We start from the raw sequence: 12,203 nt of genomic DNA, 5'->3' as shown, positions 1-12,203 counted from the left end.
TATGTATTCCCTAAGGTGTCTAATTTGTGAAGTAGTTTCACGCCTTCATGTTGAAGAATGAGCGTAAACGACTACATTGCGTAAGTGGCCAGCTGAGGGCTCTCAAGAGTGATTCTTGCGTAAAAGAGGTCGTCATTTTTTCCTCTCGCTCCTACTGAAAAGCTAATTGTCCCGGTTGATATATTATCGAATAGATTTGAAAAACACCTTGAGGATCGATAAAAAACGTTTGCCATGTTTGTCGATATTAAGGATCTAAATTTGAGTTTTAGGCGTTGTCGTAACCGCTATTTCCAGTGGCTTTCAACAAAACGTGAACAAACAGAGCTATTTCAGCTACAAAAAAAATCTTTATGGAAAAAACGTACATTTGCTATCTAACTGGGAGTCTCGTGAGTGAAAATATCCGAAGCTCAAAGGTAAACGATTTAATTTGATTGCTTTTCTGATTTGTGACCAAGCTGCCTGCTGCTAGCTAGGCATAATGCTATGCTGGGCTATCGATAAACTTACATGCTTGTCTTGCTTTGGCTGTAACGCATAATTTCAAAATCTGAGATGACAGGGAGATTAACAAAAGGCTAAGCTGTGTTTGAATATATTTCACCTGTGATTTCATGAATATGAATATTTTCTAGCAATATTTTTGTCCGTTGCGATATGCTAATTAGTGTCAGTTGATGACAATTCTCCCGGATCCGGGAGCGGTAGTTCCAAGACGCTATTAACTGACTTGCCTAGTTATAGGTTCAATTTTTAAAAAAAAAGCATATTTAAATAATGGTTTGGTTGCCACTTGATGGGATTCAAGAGTGATAAGATTGTTCCCTTCTCCCTACATCACTACTAAAATTGCCAATTGTCATAAGTCTGTGCCCATAGCATGAACCAGCCTTTTTCCTCACTGAATAGAGATGACTGGGATGAACATGGACTCGTTCACTCTTCCCATGCCTGATATAAGACAGCGCCTTGCCCAGTGACAGGGTAATATTGTGTGTTAGTAAATCAACTTGAACACGAGGATGAGGGTTTTTAAACTCACCCGTTCAAAAAATGCTCAAAGAGATGAAGCTGGCCGTCTTTACACACCACTGCTAGCCTCAACGCCTAAGAGAAGGAGAAATTGGATTAGGCATGCGTTTTAGCGGTCCAGTCCCAAATCAGCCCCCACAACATTATCTTGGACAACCTGCACATCCAGTTATTAAGGAATGTCTTGAACCAAGGGAGGCACAAGAGACCAAGCTTGGTCAACCACTACCCCCCTCCTCCCCCTCTAACAAATGACCAGGTCAATGGTCCCCTTAGATCTCATCTTAGTCATTTGGCCAGGTCACACCGTGCTGACAATGGGAGAGATTCAGACAGCGAGACAAAATGAGAGCCTTCCACAACCAGTGCTCCTAAGCGCGACACTGTTTTTCCACTGGGGAAAGTTTGGCTAACTTCAGCTGGCACTTGTTTAGGCAAAACTGGCACCCTACTCCAAATAACATCCAGTGAAGCACAGCCATCTCACCTCTTCCTTGCTGTTGGAGGTGAAGAGGTCTATGTGGTGAGGCTCGTCAGTCAGGTTGAAGGACACCACTGAGTTCTTGTCCTTGCCGTCCTCCCGGACTTGCCTAATGGGTGGACAGACACATGAATATGTAGCGTATACACAGCACAAGAGTCAGCCCAAAGACAAGCCAGTTGGCTTTGCTTCGTTCATTTAACTTTGAGTTCTTGATAGCAAGTGAACACTAGAAATCAAAACACTTGTTCTTTATTCAATCAGGCTGTCAAGACAAATGACAGGTATGTTTATTTTTTTGTAAGGGAGTATTTTGTAAGAAACTGACATGACACTTCATATCACATGCAACACAAAACAACCCCTGTGGGTCTATTGGGAGAAGCGCTGTGGCGTTCATTACTAACCACACGCTGAGGAGTCTGTCGTGGGCTGCACCGGAGAGGAAGTAGAGGCCGTTACTATCCGGGGGGCGTGTGGTGGCGAAGCGCAGGGTCGTCACCGCTGTGGAGTGACCTGTGAACTTCTGATGTAGGAGGGAGAAAACAGGCGGGAGGTGTAAGTTTGGAGAAAACATCTTGATCCAAAGACAGGGGAATCTGAAGTAGTCATTGAACTGGCTCATGTTCATTAGGGCACACAATGAAAAAGGCTGATGAAGAGGTGGTCCTCTTGTTGGCAGTGTCCAGGTACTAGACCCGAGCTGCTTACTTGTTTCATCCATTTGGTGACAACTGAACACGACCCAATTACTTATGCTTGTGGATCTGTTTGAATTGGATTGTTACGAGGGTGTAAATGCATCTGCTACATGGAAATATAAGTGTAAGGACCTTAGGTCTGTCAGCTACCCTGCATAATAGCGTGACAAATTCATGCGAGTGTCTGCCACGTAACTGCTGCGTATGCGGTCTGGGCAAGGCCACTTACTAAAAGCAAAATGTATGCTTGATCATAAAATGTGTTCCGAGGCTTTGTATGGAGGGTGTGAGGTCAAATCAAGCTCCTAACCCCACGGCTGAGTGCCTCAAATTTTGTAACAATGCAGAGGGCTCCATATTGACATGATTGGTTGAGAGTAAGTGTGGACGGGAGGTCCTGTAAAAACACGCTTCCTTGACAAGTAGTGGTAGGAACGCCCTGACATCTGCAGAGGCCGTATGACCGTAAATGATGCATGGCCAATGCAGACATCAGATTGACCAAGCAGTGCCTTTTACCCGGTACACCTCCTTGGTCTCGAGGTCCCACATCTTGATGGTATGTCCCGCTGAGAGCAGCAGCTTGCCATCCGGACTCACACACAGACTGGTCACTGGGGCACGATCAGCCTTCCACTTACTGTGGAGAAGAAAACATTATGGGCCTTCTGTAAAATAGAGGAAGAAATCCAAAATTCCAACCCTTTCACTCATGTCCAAACATTTTCTTAAACATTTTTACAGTGCGGGGGGAAAATATCCGATGACTGAAACTTGGGCCAATCTCAGATCGATTGTCTGGGACCAAGTTGACCTCCCCTTTCATGCAAGAACGTCAACACCATTTTGCTTTGCGGGAAAGAGGATCATATGTACATTTAACAGAGTTAATCCAATTACAATCCCCTTGCTTAAGGGGTCTGGGGTCCTCCCCAGGATCTGAGAAGCTCAGTTCTGGTGACTTTTTAGAGGGACATTCATTCTACTCCCAACTGAATGAAAATATAACACTGACACCATGTAAAACACAATTTCCACCCCCCAAAAAATGAGACTAATAACAATGGCTTTTAACATATTGGACCATGCATATAGCCTATAAAGTCTATATAAGGGGTATTTAACACTTACCCTACGAGGCCCGGAACCTTCTGGTTTTGGGTTCTACCTGATAATTAATTGACCTGGTATCCCAGATCTAGCTGGGATGAAAAAAAGCTGTGGAACTGGCTTCAGGGCCCAGAGTTGAATATGAGGGTCGAAAGCAGGGCTCTCCCACACAGTTACTGGAGAGCTACCCTCGTGTGGCTTCACTCCAATCATAGTTGTAACTAACCTGATTCATCTTATCAACCAGCTAATTAATAGAACCACGTGCACTAGATTAGGGTTGGAATGAAAACCCACAGGATGGTAGTGCTCCAGGAACCGTGTTGGAGAGCACTGGTCTATATTAATAAATGTCCTATAAGCAATAAGAATCATCGACTGTAACCCAACTGATGCAGAATAGTGGCTACAAAATATACTGCATTTTCCCATTGAAACATCCCGATTGTTATTACTACATTAATAATTATATACTTATTTTGATCTAATACATGTTTCCCTCCCTATGGCTCTTGAAACTTGAATGCGCCCAGAGAAGAATATTTCTCACAAAACACACAATAAGGCAAATAGTTAAATAGGTAAACTATTTTGCTATGGGGTTGTCGGATTTTGTTAACATTACATGGCAAAAAAAGGCAACACTAGGCATCGAATTACTTTGCCAGTTGCTAGAGTAGGCTACACACAGAGTTGAGCGAAGCGGTGGTGGGCATTTTAATTCCCTTCATCTGAACATTGGCGTGTCAGCAACAATTGTGCATGTCAGTTCAGCACACACAACAATACACAAAAACAAGAATTAATTTACTTGGGAATATATTTAGAACAGACATGCTTCTGTTTTAGGATGCATGTAATTACAACCCCCCCAGAGATTTGTATTGCAGATATACACTGACCTCTATACTTTACACCAAATTCCATCTGACAAGTGTGTGAGCATGAATAGGACCTCATCTGCCAAAAGACACTATATAGCAATGAGTGGCCTAATAGGTCAACAATAATTATTCCTGACAATACTGCTGAGACCGTGTAAGCTTATGCACTCCAAGATTTCAATCAGCAACCAGTGAAGCTAAGTTTTAACCGGGTCAAAAATCTTGTGTGGTAGGACCACCATTTTCTATCGAAATTATCCTGCGCCTATGAGCAGTTATGCCAAGGCTCATGCAAGTCTGGCTACCTACTTAAATGTAAATCAGGTTGAAGCGCCATCAGACTTGAAATGCACATTGGATTGTGAATGTAACACATTCCTACAGCGAGACAAATCCGGTGTAAAACCGACCTTTCATCACCACAAAAGGTGTTACTTCAGAGCCATGGAGGACTGTCGCAGAGACGACCCTTTTTTGGTTTAAACCAGTTTTATTAGATTTCCCCACTACCGGTACCCACCAGCGCGCCTTGCCCGTCTGTAGGTCCCACTCTACGATGTGTGTGTCGTCTGAGCCACTGTACAGCAGGCAGTCCTCAGGGTGCCACTGCACACAGTTCACCACACCACTGTGACTTCCATCCTGGGAAAGAGCAGATGTCAACAATATTCTTTGATAGTGTGATAGAACATTGAGAAAAATTATTCACAGGGTTCACAATTGGAATAAAAACAGTACCAGATGTTTCACTAACTTCATGGTATCCGATATGCACGATTGAGGGTAAAAATATTGTGAAATGACATGTCTCCGCAGCATATTATAGAACATAGAATAAAGTACTAGGCTTGGGTAGCATACCATATATCGGGCATTTAGAAAAAGCCACAGGATGGTTTAACCTCTAGTAACTCCCCATCCCGCATTAGCATAATGCAACAGACATAAATATTCCTAGAAAATATTCCTATGGTTTAAGTTTAATAAATGTGAATATTTGTAGTTACTTTTTAAGTAAATACCTGCAGTGCAATACGTTAGGAGATAAACACAATGTTCTTCATTTCACCTGTCACATTATGAAGATTACAGTCAAGGGGTGTTTGTTTACAATCACAACTAGAGTCGGGAGCCTTGTGAGTCACTCACTGTTGAACAGCAACAGGTGATCTAATCACAGCATGGAATTCCCAACTAAATGTTTGCAAGCTACATAGCTCACAACTACTAAGTTAAGTGTCTAAAATGTGCTAAATGCTCTGCAGTTGTGCATTTGGTTAGCTAGTTTTGTAGATCGTTACCTAGCTATGGGGTTAGCTTCTTTCAAAATTAAGCATTCACTCGGTAACAGCAGAGAATACCTTGCTGGATTAAGATCCCTACCAGCTAATATTTGTTTTGTGCATTCAGGAAACTAGCATTTTTGTTACTTTTAGTTTAAGTCAGAAACCGTACAAAATGTTAGCAATGCGTTCATTGGCATTTAACATTCTCTATGGGATTTTAGCATTGCTAACATGTCGGATTACAGAATATAAGTATGGATTGAAAACCGCACCCCTTGTGTTCAGTGGCGGTGTTACCAAATATCCCAGTGTGGAACAAGGTCAATAAGGTCAGTATGAAGTTATGACAATCTGGTCACCGCCCAAACCTATAAAGTAACACTTCCAACCATAAGGCAAACATTGTCTTCTATTATGCAGGTAACGTGTTTTATTTTACTAGTCAATATGGTTAATAGAAGTTCTCAATTGTATGATTTTTAGTACATCCCCAATTGGTCAGACAGTGGCGCCACATCCCACTCCTTACCAGTGTACAGTGCAGTGCTCCTTTCACTGTGCTGTAGATGATAACGCTGCCCGCAGCCGTGCCCAGAGCCAACAGGTCCACCTGATTCTCCACCTGTCCTGCCTCTGATTTCCTCTTCTTCCGTTGAGGTCCCTCCTGTAGTACAAATACTCAGTCAATATTAACTATTAAATTCACTTTTTTAACTGACTGAAAACTAGGGACACCGTTCATTTTCCTTTGTGCAACACTTGAGCTGTTTTGCTGGTCATGTAACCAGAGGCATTTAGATTGTTGAGTGACTTTGGGTAGAAACTACCCCCGTATCTGTGCATTAGAAATGTTGATGAGTATATGAGAAGCTCTGGTTCTAACTCCCATTAAAAAAAATACATTTGTTAATTACAAAATAGGCAATGTCACAGAGCAACCACCTAAATGTACTCCTTTTTTTGAAGTACATATAGGTAATAACAGGTACAAATATAAATGTGCACGCAACTAAGAAAATAAAAAGCATTCGGTGCTTCCAATGTATTGAGCCATTGTAGATTCTGACCAACCTCTCACTCAACGTCAACAAAACAAAGGAGATGATCGTGGACGTCAGGAAACAGCAGAGGGAGCACCCCCCTATCCACATCAAAGGTGGAAAGTTTTAAGTTCCTTGGCGTACACATCACGGACAAACTGAAAAGGTCCACCCACACAGACATTCTCGTAAAGAAGGCGCAATATCGCCTCAACCTCGGGACACTGAAGGAATTTGGCAGCAGGTAGCCTAATGGCCGAAAGGTTGCGAGATCAAATCCCCGAACGGACAACGTAAACATATCTAGTTCTGCCCTTGAACAAGGCAGTTAACCCCTTCATTGTAAATAAGAATAGTTAAATAAAAGGTTGAATGAAAAAATGCAACATTTAAAAACCCTGACAAACTTCCTTGCTGTATCACAGCCTGGTATGGCAACTGCACCGCCCTCAATCGCAAAGCTCTCCAGCGGGTGGTGCGGTCTGCACAACACATCACCGGGGTCAAACTACCTGCCCTCCATGACACCCACAGCACCCGATGTCACAGGAAGGCCAAAAAAGATCAATGACAACAACCCCCCAAGCCACTGCCTGTTCACCCCGCTCCCATCCAGATGGCCAGGCCAGGTCAGTACAGGTGCATCAAAGCTGGGAACAGCGAGACTGAAAAAGCACTTCTATAGCAAGGAAATCAGCAATCACTAACTGCTGCCTACATTGAAACCTAATCACCTAATCACTAGTCACTTTAATAAATGTATCACTAATCACTTTAAAACAATGCCGCATTAGTAATGTTTACATATTAAAAAAAATCTGGATTTTATACGAGCTACTGCACTATGCCTATGCAGCTCAGCCATCGCTCATCCATATACTTATACGTACATTTTCTCATTCACCCCTTTATATTTGTCTGTATTAGAGTTTAGGGAATTGTTAGATATTACTGCAATGTCAGAACTAGATGCACTTCGCTACACTGCTAACCACGTTCATGGGACCAATAACATTTGTTTTGACCTGTGCATGCTGAGTGATTCACATTGGGGTGCCGAAACGTCCTTTTATGGTTCCTTGTAAATTTGTATCTATACCTTTTTTAAGTACATGTCAGTTGTAACAGGAGTAAATGATGATAGTTGCTCAGGGAAATCCCATATGGTGAGTATCAAACTTATTTTGACATTGAAGGCTTGCGGAGCTGTCAAATGGAAGTTTTAGTCAGAGCTTCCTGGGTGTTGGGAGCCATGAAATACTCAGTCGACATTGCCTACAGGTAACCCTTGCATTGACAGGAAGCCGAAATCATAGTAACTAGACCACAAAAGGCAACTGCAAAATCACTAAGTTGTCAAAACGGTTTCTTATTGTGACACTAAATACCATGTCACTTGAATAGCCACCCCCCTACTTAACAACTGTTTTACTTTAAACGTGTAGCTGTCTAGATTCATACTAAAGGGAGTAAGGTTAAATAGATTGTCGTGAAAAGTGTCCCTTGTTAGAACGCCTCGATTTAAAGTGATTTCCGTAGCAGGTAAGGCGAGAGTTTTCGATAACCCTACCCCTTTTCCTAACTTCAACCGGTTTGCTAACCTGCCACGTTATTTAGCCTAACCTGGTGCTTAAATTATCCTCACCTACTACGAAGAAGCACTTCGGCATCGAAGTGGCGTGAAGTGTTTCCCATCTGACACGTATATGAAACGATAGCTAACAAGTTAAAGGTGGGTAAACGTGGTCGAGACAAACGCATTACTGTGGTCAAATTCAATGACATAAAACATATGACAAAGCAAATAACTCCGCAGTCGTGTATTGTTGTTATACGTTAGAGGGGTACGGAAAATAACGTTACAAAATTGGATTTGGCAATCAAAATCTGCGTCACATGGTGAATAGGTAGCTAACGTTAGCTAGCTGTTCTAATCTAGCTAGCTAACCCTTTACGGTTGACTATTTACATTTGTGTTAGTATTTGAAAAGCAACTTTCCTTATTATCTGTATTTGTTTGACTTATTAGTCGTTCTTAGTCTGAATTAAGACACATTCAAGGAACTCGTGGCAATTTGGGGCTACCACCATGTGCAACTAACATGTGCGTTCTGCAGGACAGGAGCTAACGTTAGTTTCAACAAGCTAAACGTGGCAAATTACAACACACCACACAACAGAATTGTAAACGACTTAAGATATAATTCCATCACAAGTACATATAATAACGTAAGTCTAAATGCATTTATTTGATTAAAGTTATCAGAAAGTTGTTTTACTAGCAGGAACGCCTGGGCCTACGCCTCCCCCGACACATACCTTGGCCTTTCGGCATGGTCCCCAAGATATGCAGGTACAAGTGGCACTCAAGTGTGCTGAAGGCACGTATTCTTGATTAAGTGTTTTAATATCTGTGTTCCAAATACGAAGTCTGCCATCCTGAGCACATAAAGCAAGGTATTGACGTGACTTTGGCGAGAAAACACAGGGTAGCCCCAAAGAAAAACTACCTCCATCAGCCGCCATTATTGAACCAATGTCTGCGTGGATTGCCAAGAACCACGTGTTTATTGCCCACAGAGCAGGCGCGTTGGTGCATCAGTTGGAGACTTTTCATTGGTTAGTGTGAGATTTTTGGGGCGTGGTTAAAATTAAAAGTGTGAAAATGGGAGGAGATATGTATTCAATGACGAAGAAAGAGTACAAGCTGTGTTCGAATACCCACAATAACATACTGTATACGACATACTTAATGAGTTCATTTTAGTAAAATAACGGTATCCTTTCAGTTGAGCATACTAGCGCTACGCCTTTCTACCGGAAATGGATGCTGTTGCTATGCAACCTCTTACCATCATAAAAAATTACTAGCTAGACATTTTACTTGTGTTCGTAAATTCAATCTGGGGTGCCAGAGTGCGCTCTGGGCGTTCATAAATTCAGAGCGTTTCCCCCCTGGAGCGTTCAGAGTGCACACTGGACGCTCTGGCGGAGGAGTAGGAGTGATCCGAGCATTCTGACCATCACAACAAGCTAAATGGTTAGCTACGTCGACACAAATGACAGAACATCTCAATGACAATTTTACTGGTCCTATCAGAGCTGGATAGGCTGTTTTCATGTTATCCAGAGCGTTGGTGACTGTAACTGTGCTGCGGGCAAAAATGTAATTAGTTTTTTCCCCCTAAATTTCCTGACACCGGACATATTCAACTGGTGTTGAGCATTCGTAAATTCGTCAGTTATGCTGCGTTCTGGCACACAGCGATTTATGTCCATTGAGAACGCACTATACCTTTTAGCTAGAATTTTTTACATAGGTAAGAGTGGCTTGAATAATCAAGCTAAACGTTGGGTAGTTCGTTAGAAATCATAAGTTCGATGTATTAGTAACCAGCTAACGTTAGGTAACTATGTTACGTAGCTAGCTAACATACCGGTACCTAGTACTGCTGTAATGATGATCTATGTGGTGTGTAAGGTTAGTGAAATAAAAAAATTGTCAGCCAGTGTAGCTTAAGTCTTTGAAAAATCATTACTTTATTACATTGCTCAACATGTCATAATTAGTTAAAGCAATGAATTTGTATCCGCTCTCGTTGGTCACACTTCGGCTACATGTTTTCCGCCATTTTCTACAAATCTGAAAACGTTGAAGCCACGCCCATTTTCTGAAGAACTGCATATTGGGCCCAAAAAGAACGGAAATAGTGTCCACTACTTAGTATACTTCGGTAGCATTCCAAACACTTAGGACACCCACTCCCCTCAGCCCTCAAATTAAGTGGACACTTCTGATGACGTCCATGACGTCTGACGAGCATACACTTGCAGAACAGGTGTGGAACGCCGGTTGGATTTTTGCATGTCAAAAGACATATTTTTTTAATTGTACCTTTATTTAACCAGGCAAGTCAGTTAAGAACAAATTCTTATTTTCAATGACGGCCTAGGAACAGTGGGTTAACTGCCTGTTCAGGGGCAGAACGACAGATTTGTACCTTGTTTGCGGGAGTGTGAACTTGCAACCTTCCGGTTACTAGTCCAACGCTCTAACCACTAGGCTACCCTGCCGCCCCTACTAAATCGTGTTATTTGACGTACCAAATAAGCCTGTTGACCAATCAGGACCTGAATATGACTGTACGTCACATACATTTAACGCATTCATAAATATTTTACGTAGTTATTACTCATTGATTACACTTTCACTCATATTTCATATGTCACAACGATTCATCGATATGTATGCTATGATGCTGGTAAACGCACACCTACAGCGCTGGTCATAAAAAAAAGATAGCTAGTTCATGATGCAAACAATGTTCTACAGCAAAAACATAGCACGACAATCTGTTTCAGTAGCTATAGTTACCTAGGTGTCATCTAAAATAACTCTAATTTTCTTATTTGATCACTGGTGGTCGGACCCATCTATGTGAAGCTAGCCACAATAAGGATTAGCCACAACAATGGACTTTGCGGTTAGCCTTCAAAATAAGTGTCATTGACAGTGATGCAAATGAATACAAATTGTAGAATTATGACATAATTGAATTGATCATGCTAAACGAGGTTGAATTGTTATATAAAATCAACAAAAGACAACTTGTTAATTTGACAAAAATCTGTTGAAATCACACTGGATGTATTAGACTTTAGAATTGCATGAGGGGCATACTTATTTCACTGTACAGTATTTGTATTCATTTAAAAAAAAAAAAAAAAAAAAAAAAATATATATATATATATATATACAGTGCCTTGCTAAAGTATTCAGCCCCCTTGAACTTTGTGACCTTTTGCCACATTTCAGGCTTCAAACATAAAGATATAAAACTGTATTTTTTGTGAAGAATCAACAACAAGTGGGACACAATCATGAAGTGGAACGACATTTATTGGATATTTCAAACTTTTTTAACAAATCAAAAACTGAAAAATTGGGCATGCAAAATTATTCAGCCCCTTTACTTTCAGTGCAGCAAACTCTCTCCAGAAGTTCAGTGAGGATCTCTGAATGATCCAATGTTGACCTAAATGACTAATGATGATAAATACAATCCACCTGTGTGTAATCAAGTCTCCGTATAAATGCACCTGCACTGTGATAGTCTCAGAGGTCCGTTAAAAGCGCAGAGAGCATCATGAAGAACAAGGAACACACCAGGCAGGTCCGAGATACTGTTGTGAAGAAGTTTAAAGCCGGATTTGGATACAGAAAGATTTCCCAAGCTTTAAACATCCCAAGGAGCACTGTGCAAGCGATAATATTGAAATGGAAGGAGTATCAGACCACTGCAAATCTACCAAGACCTGGCCGTCCCTCTAAACTTTCAGCTCATACAAGGAGAAGACTGTACAGAGATGCAGCCAAGAGGCCCATGATCACTCTGGATGAACTTCAGAGATCTACAGCTGAGGTGGGAGACTCTGTCCATAGGACAACAATCAGTCGTATATTGCACAAATCTGGCCTTTATGGAAGAGTGGCAAGAAGAAAGCCATTTCTTAAAGATATCCATAAAAAGTATCGTTTAAAGTTTGCCACAAGCCACCTGGGAGACACACCAAACATGTGGAAGAAGGTGCTCTGGTCAGATGAAACCAAAATTGAACTTTTTGGCAACAATGCAAAACGTTATGTTTGGCGTAAAAGCCACACA

At 41.6% G+C, this 12,203-nt stretch overlaps 1 protein-coding gene across 1 annotated transcript in view; it reads right to left on the bottom strand.

Moving 5' to 3' along the window:
* The window catches only part of wdr43 (WD repeat domain 43), a 31,449-nt gene extending 22,348 nt beyond the window's left edge, over positions 1-9,101 (bottom strand). The window contains exons 1-7 of the mRNA XM_024439712.2: positions 8,857-9,101; positions 6,027-6,161; positions 4,732-4,853; positions 2,737-2,857; positions 1,924-2,042; positions 1,523-1,625; positions 1,046-1,110 (exon numbers count right to left, since the gene is read on the bottom strand). Coding sequence (XP_024295480.1) covers positions 1,046-1,110; positions 1,523-1,625; positions 1,924-2,042; positions 2,737-2,857; positions 4,732-4,853; positions 6,027-6,161; positions 8,857-9,063 — 872 coding nt within the window. The 5' untranslated portion in view covers positions 9,064-9,101. The remainder of the gene's footprint in view (positions 1-1,045; positions 1,111-1,522; positions 1,626-1,923; positions 2,043-2,736; positions 2,858-4,731; positions 4,854-6,026; positions 6,162-8,856) is intronic.
* Positions 9,102-12,203: the final 3,102 nt, after the last annotated feature.

Source organism: Oncorhynchus tshawytscha, linkage group LG12 (genome assembly GCF_018296145.1).
Source record: "Oncorhynchus tshawytscha isolate Ot180627B linkage group LG12, Otsh_v2.0, whole genome shotgun sequence".
NCBI classification, from domain to species: domain Eukaryota; kingdom Metazoa; phylum Chordata; class Actinopteri; order Salmoniformes; family Salmonidae; genus Oncorhynchus; species Oncorhynchus tshawytscha.
This window is presented reverse-complemented; position numbering and strand designations above follow the sequence as displayed.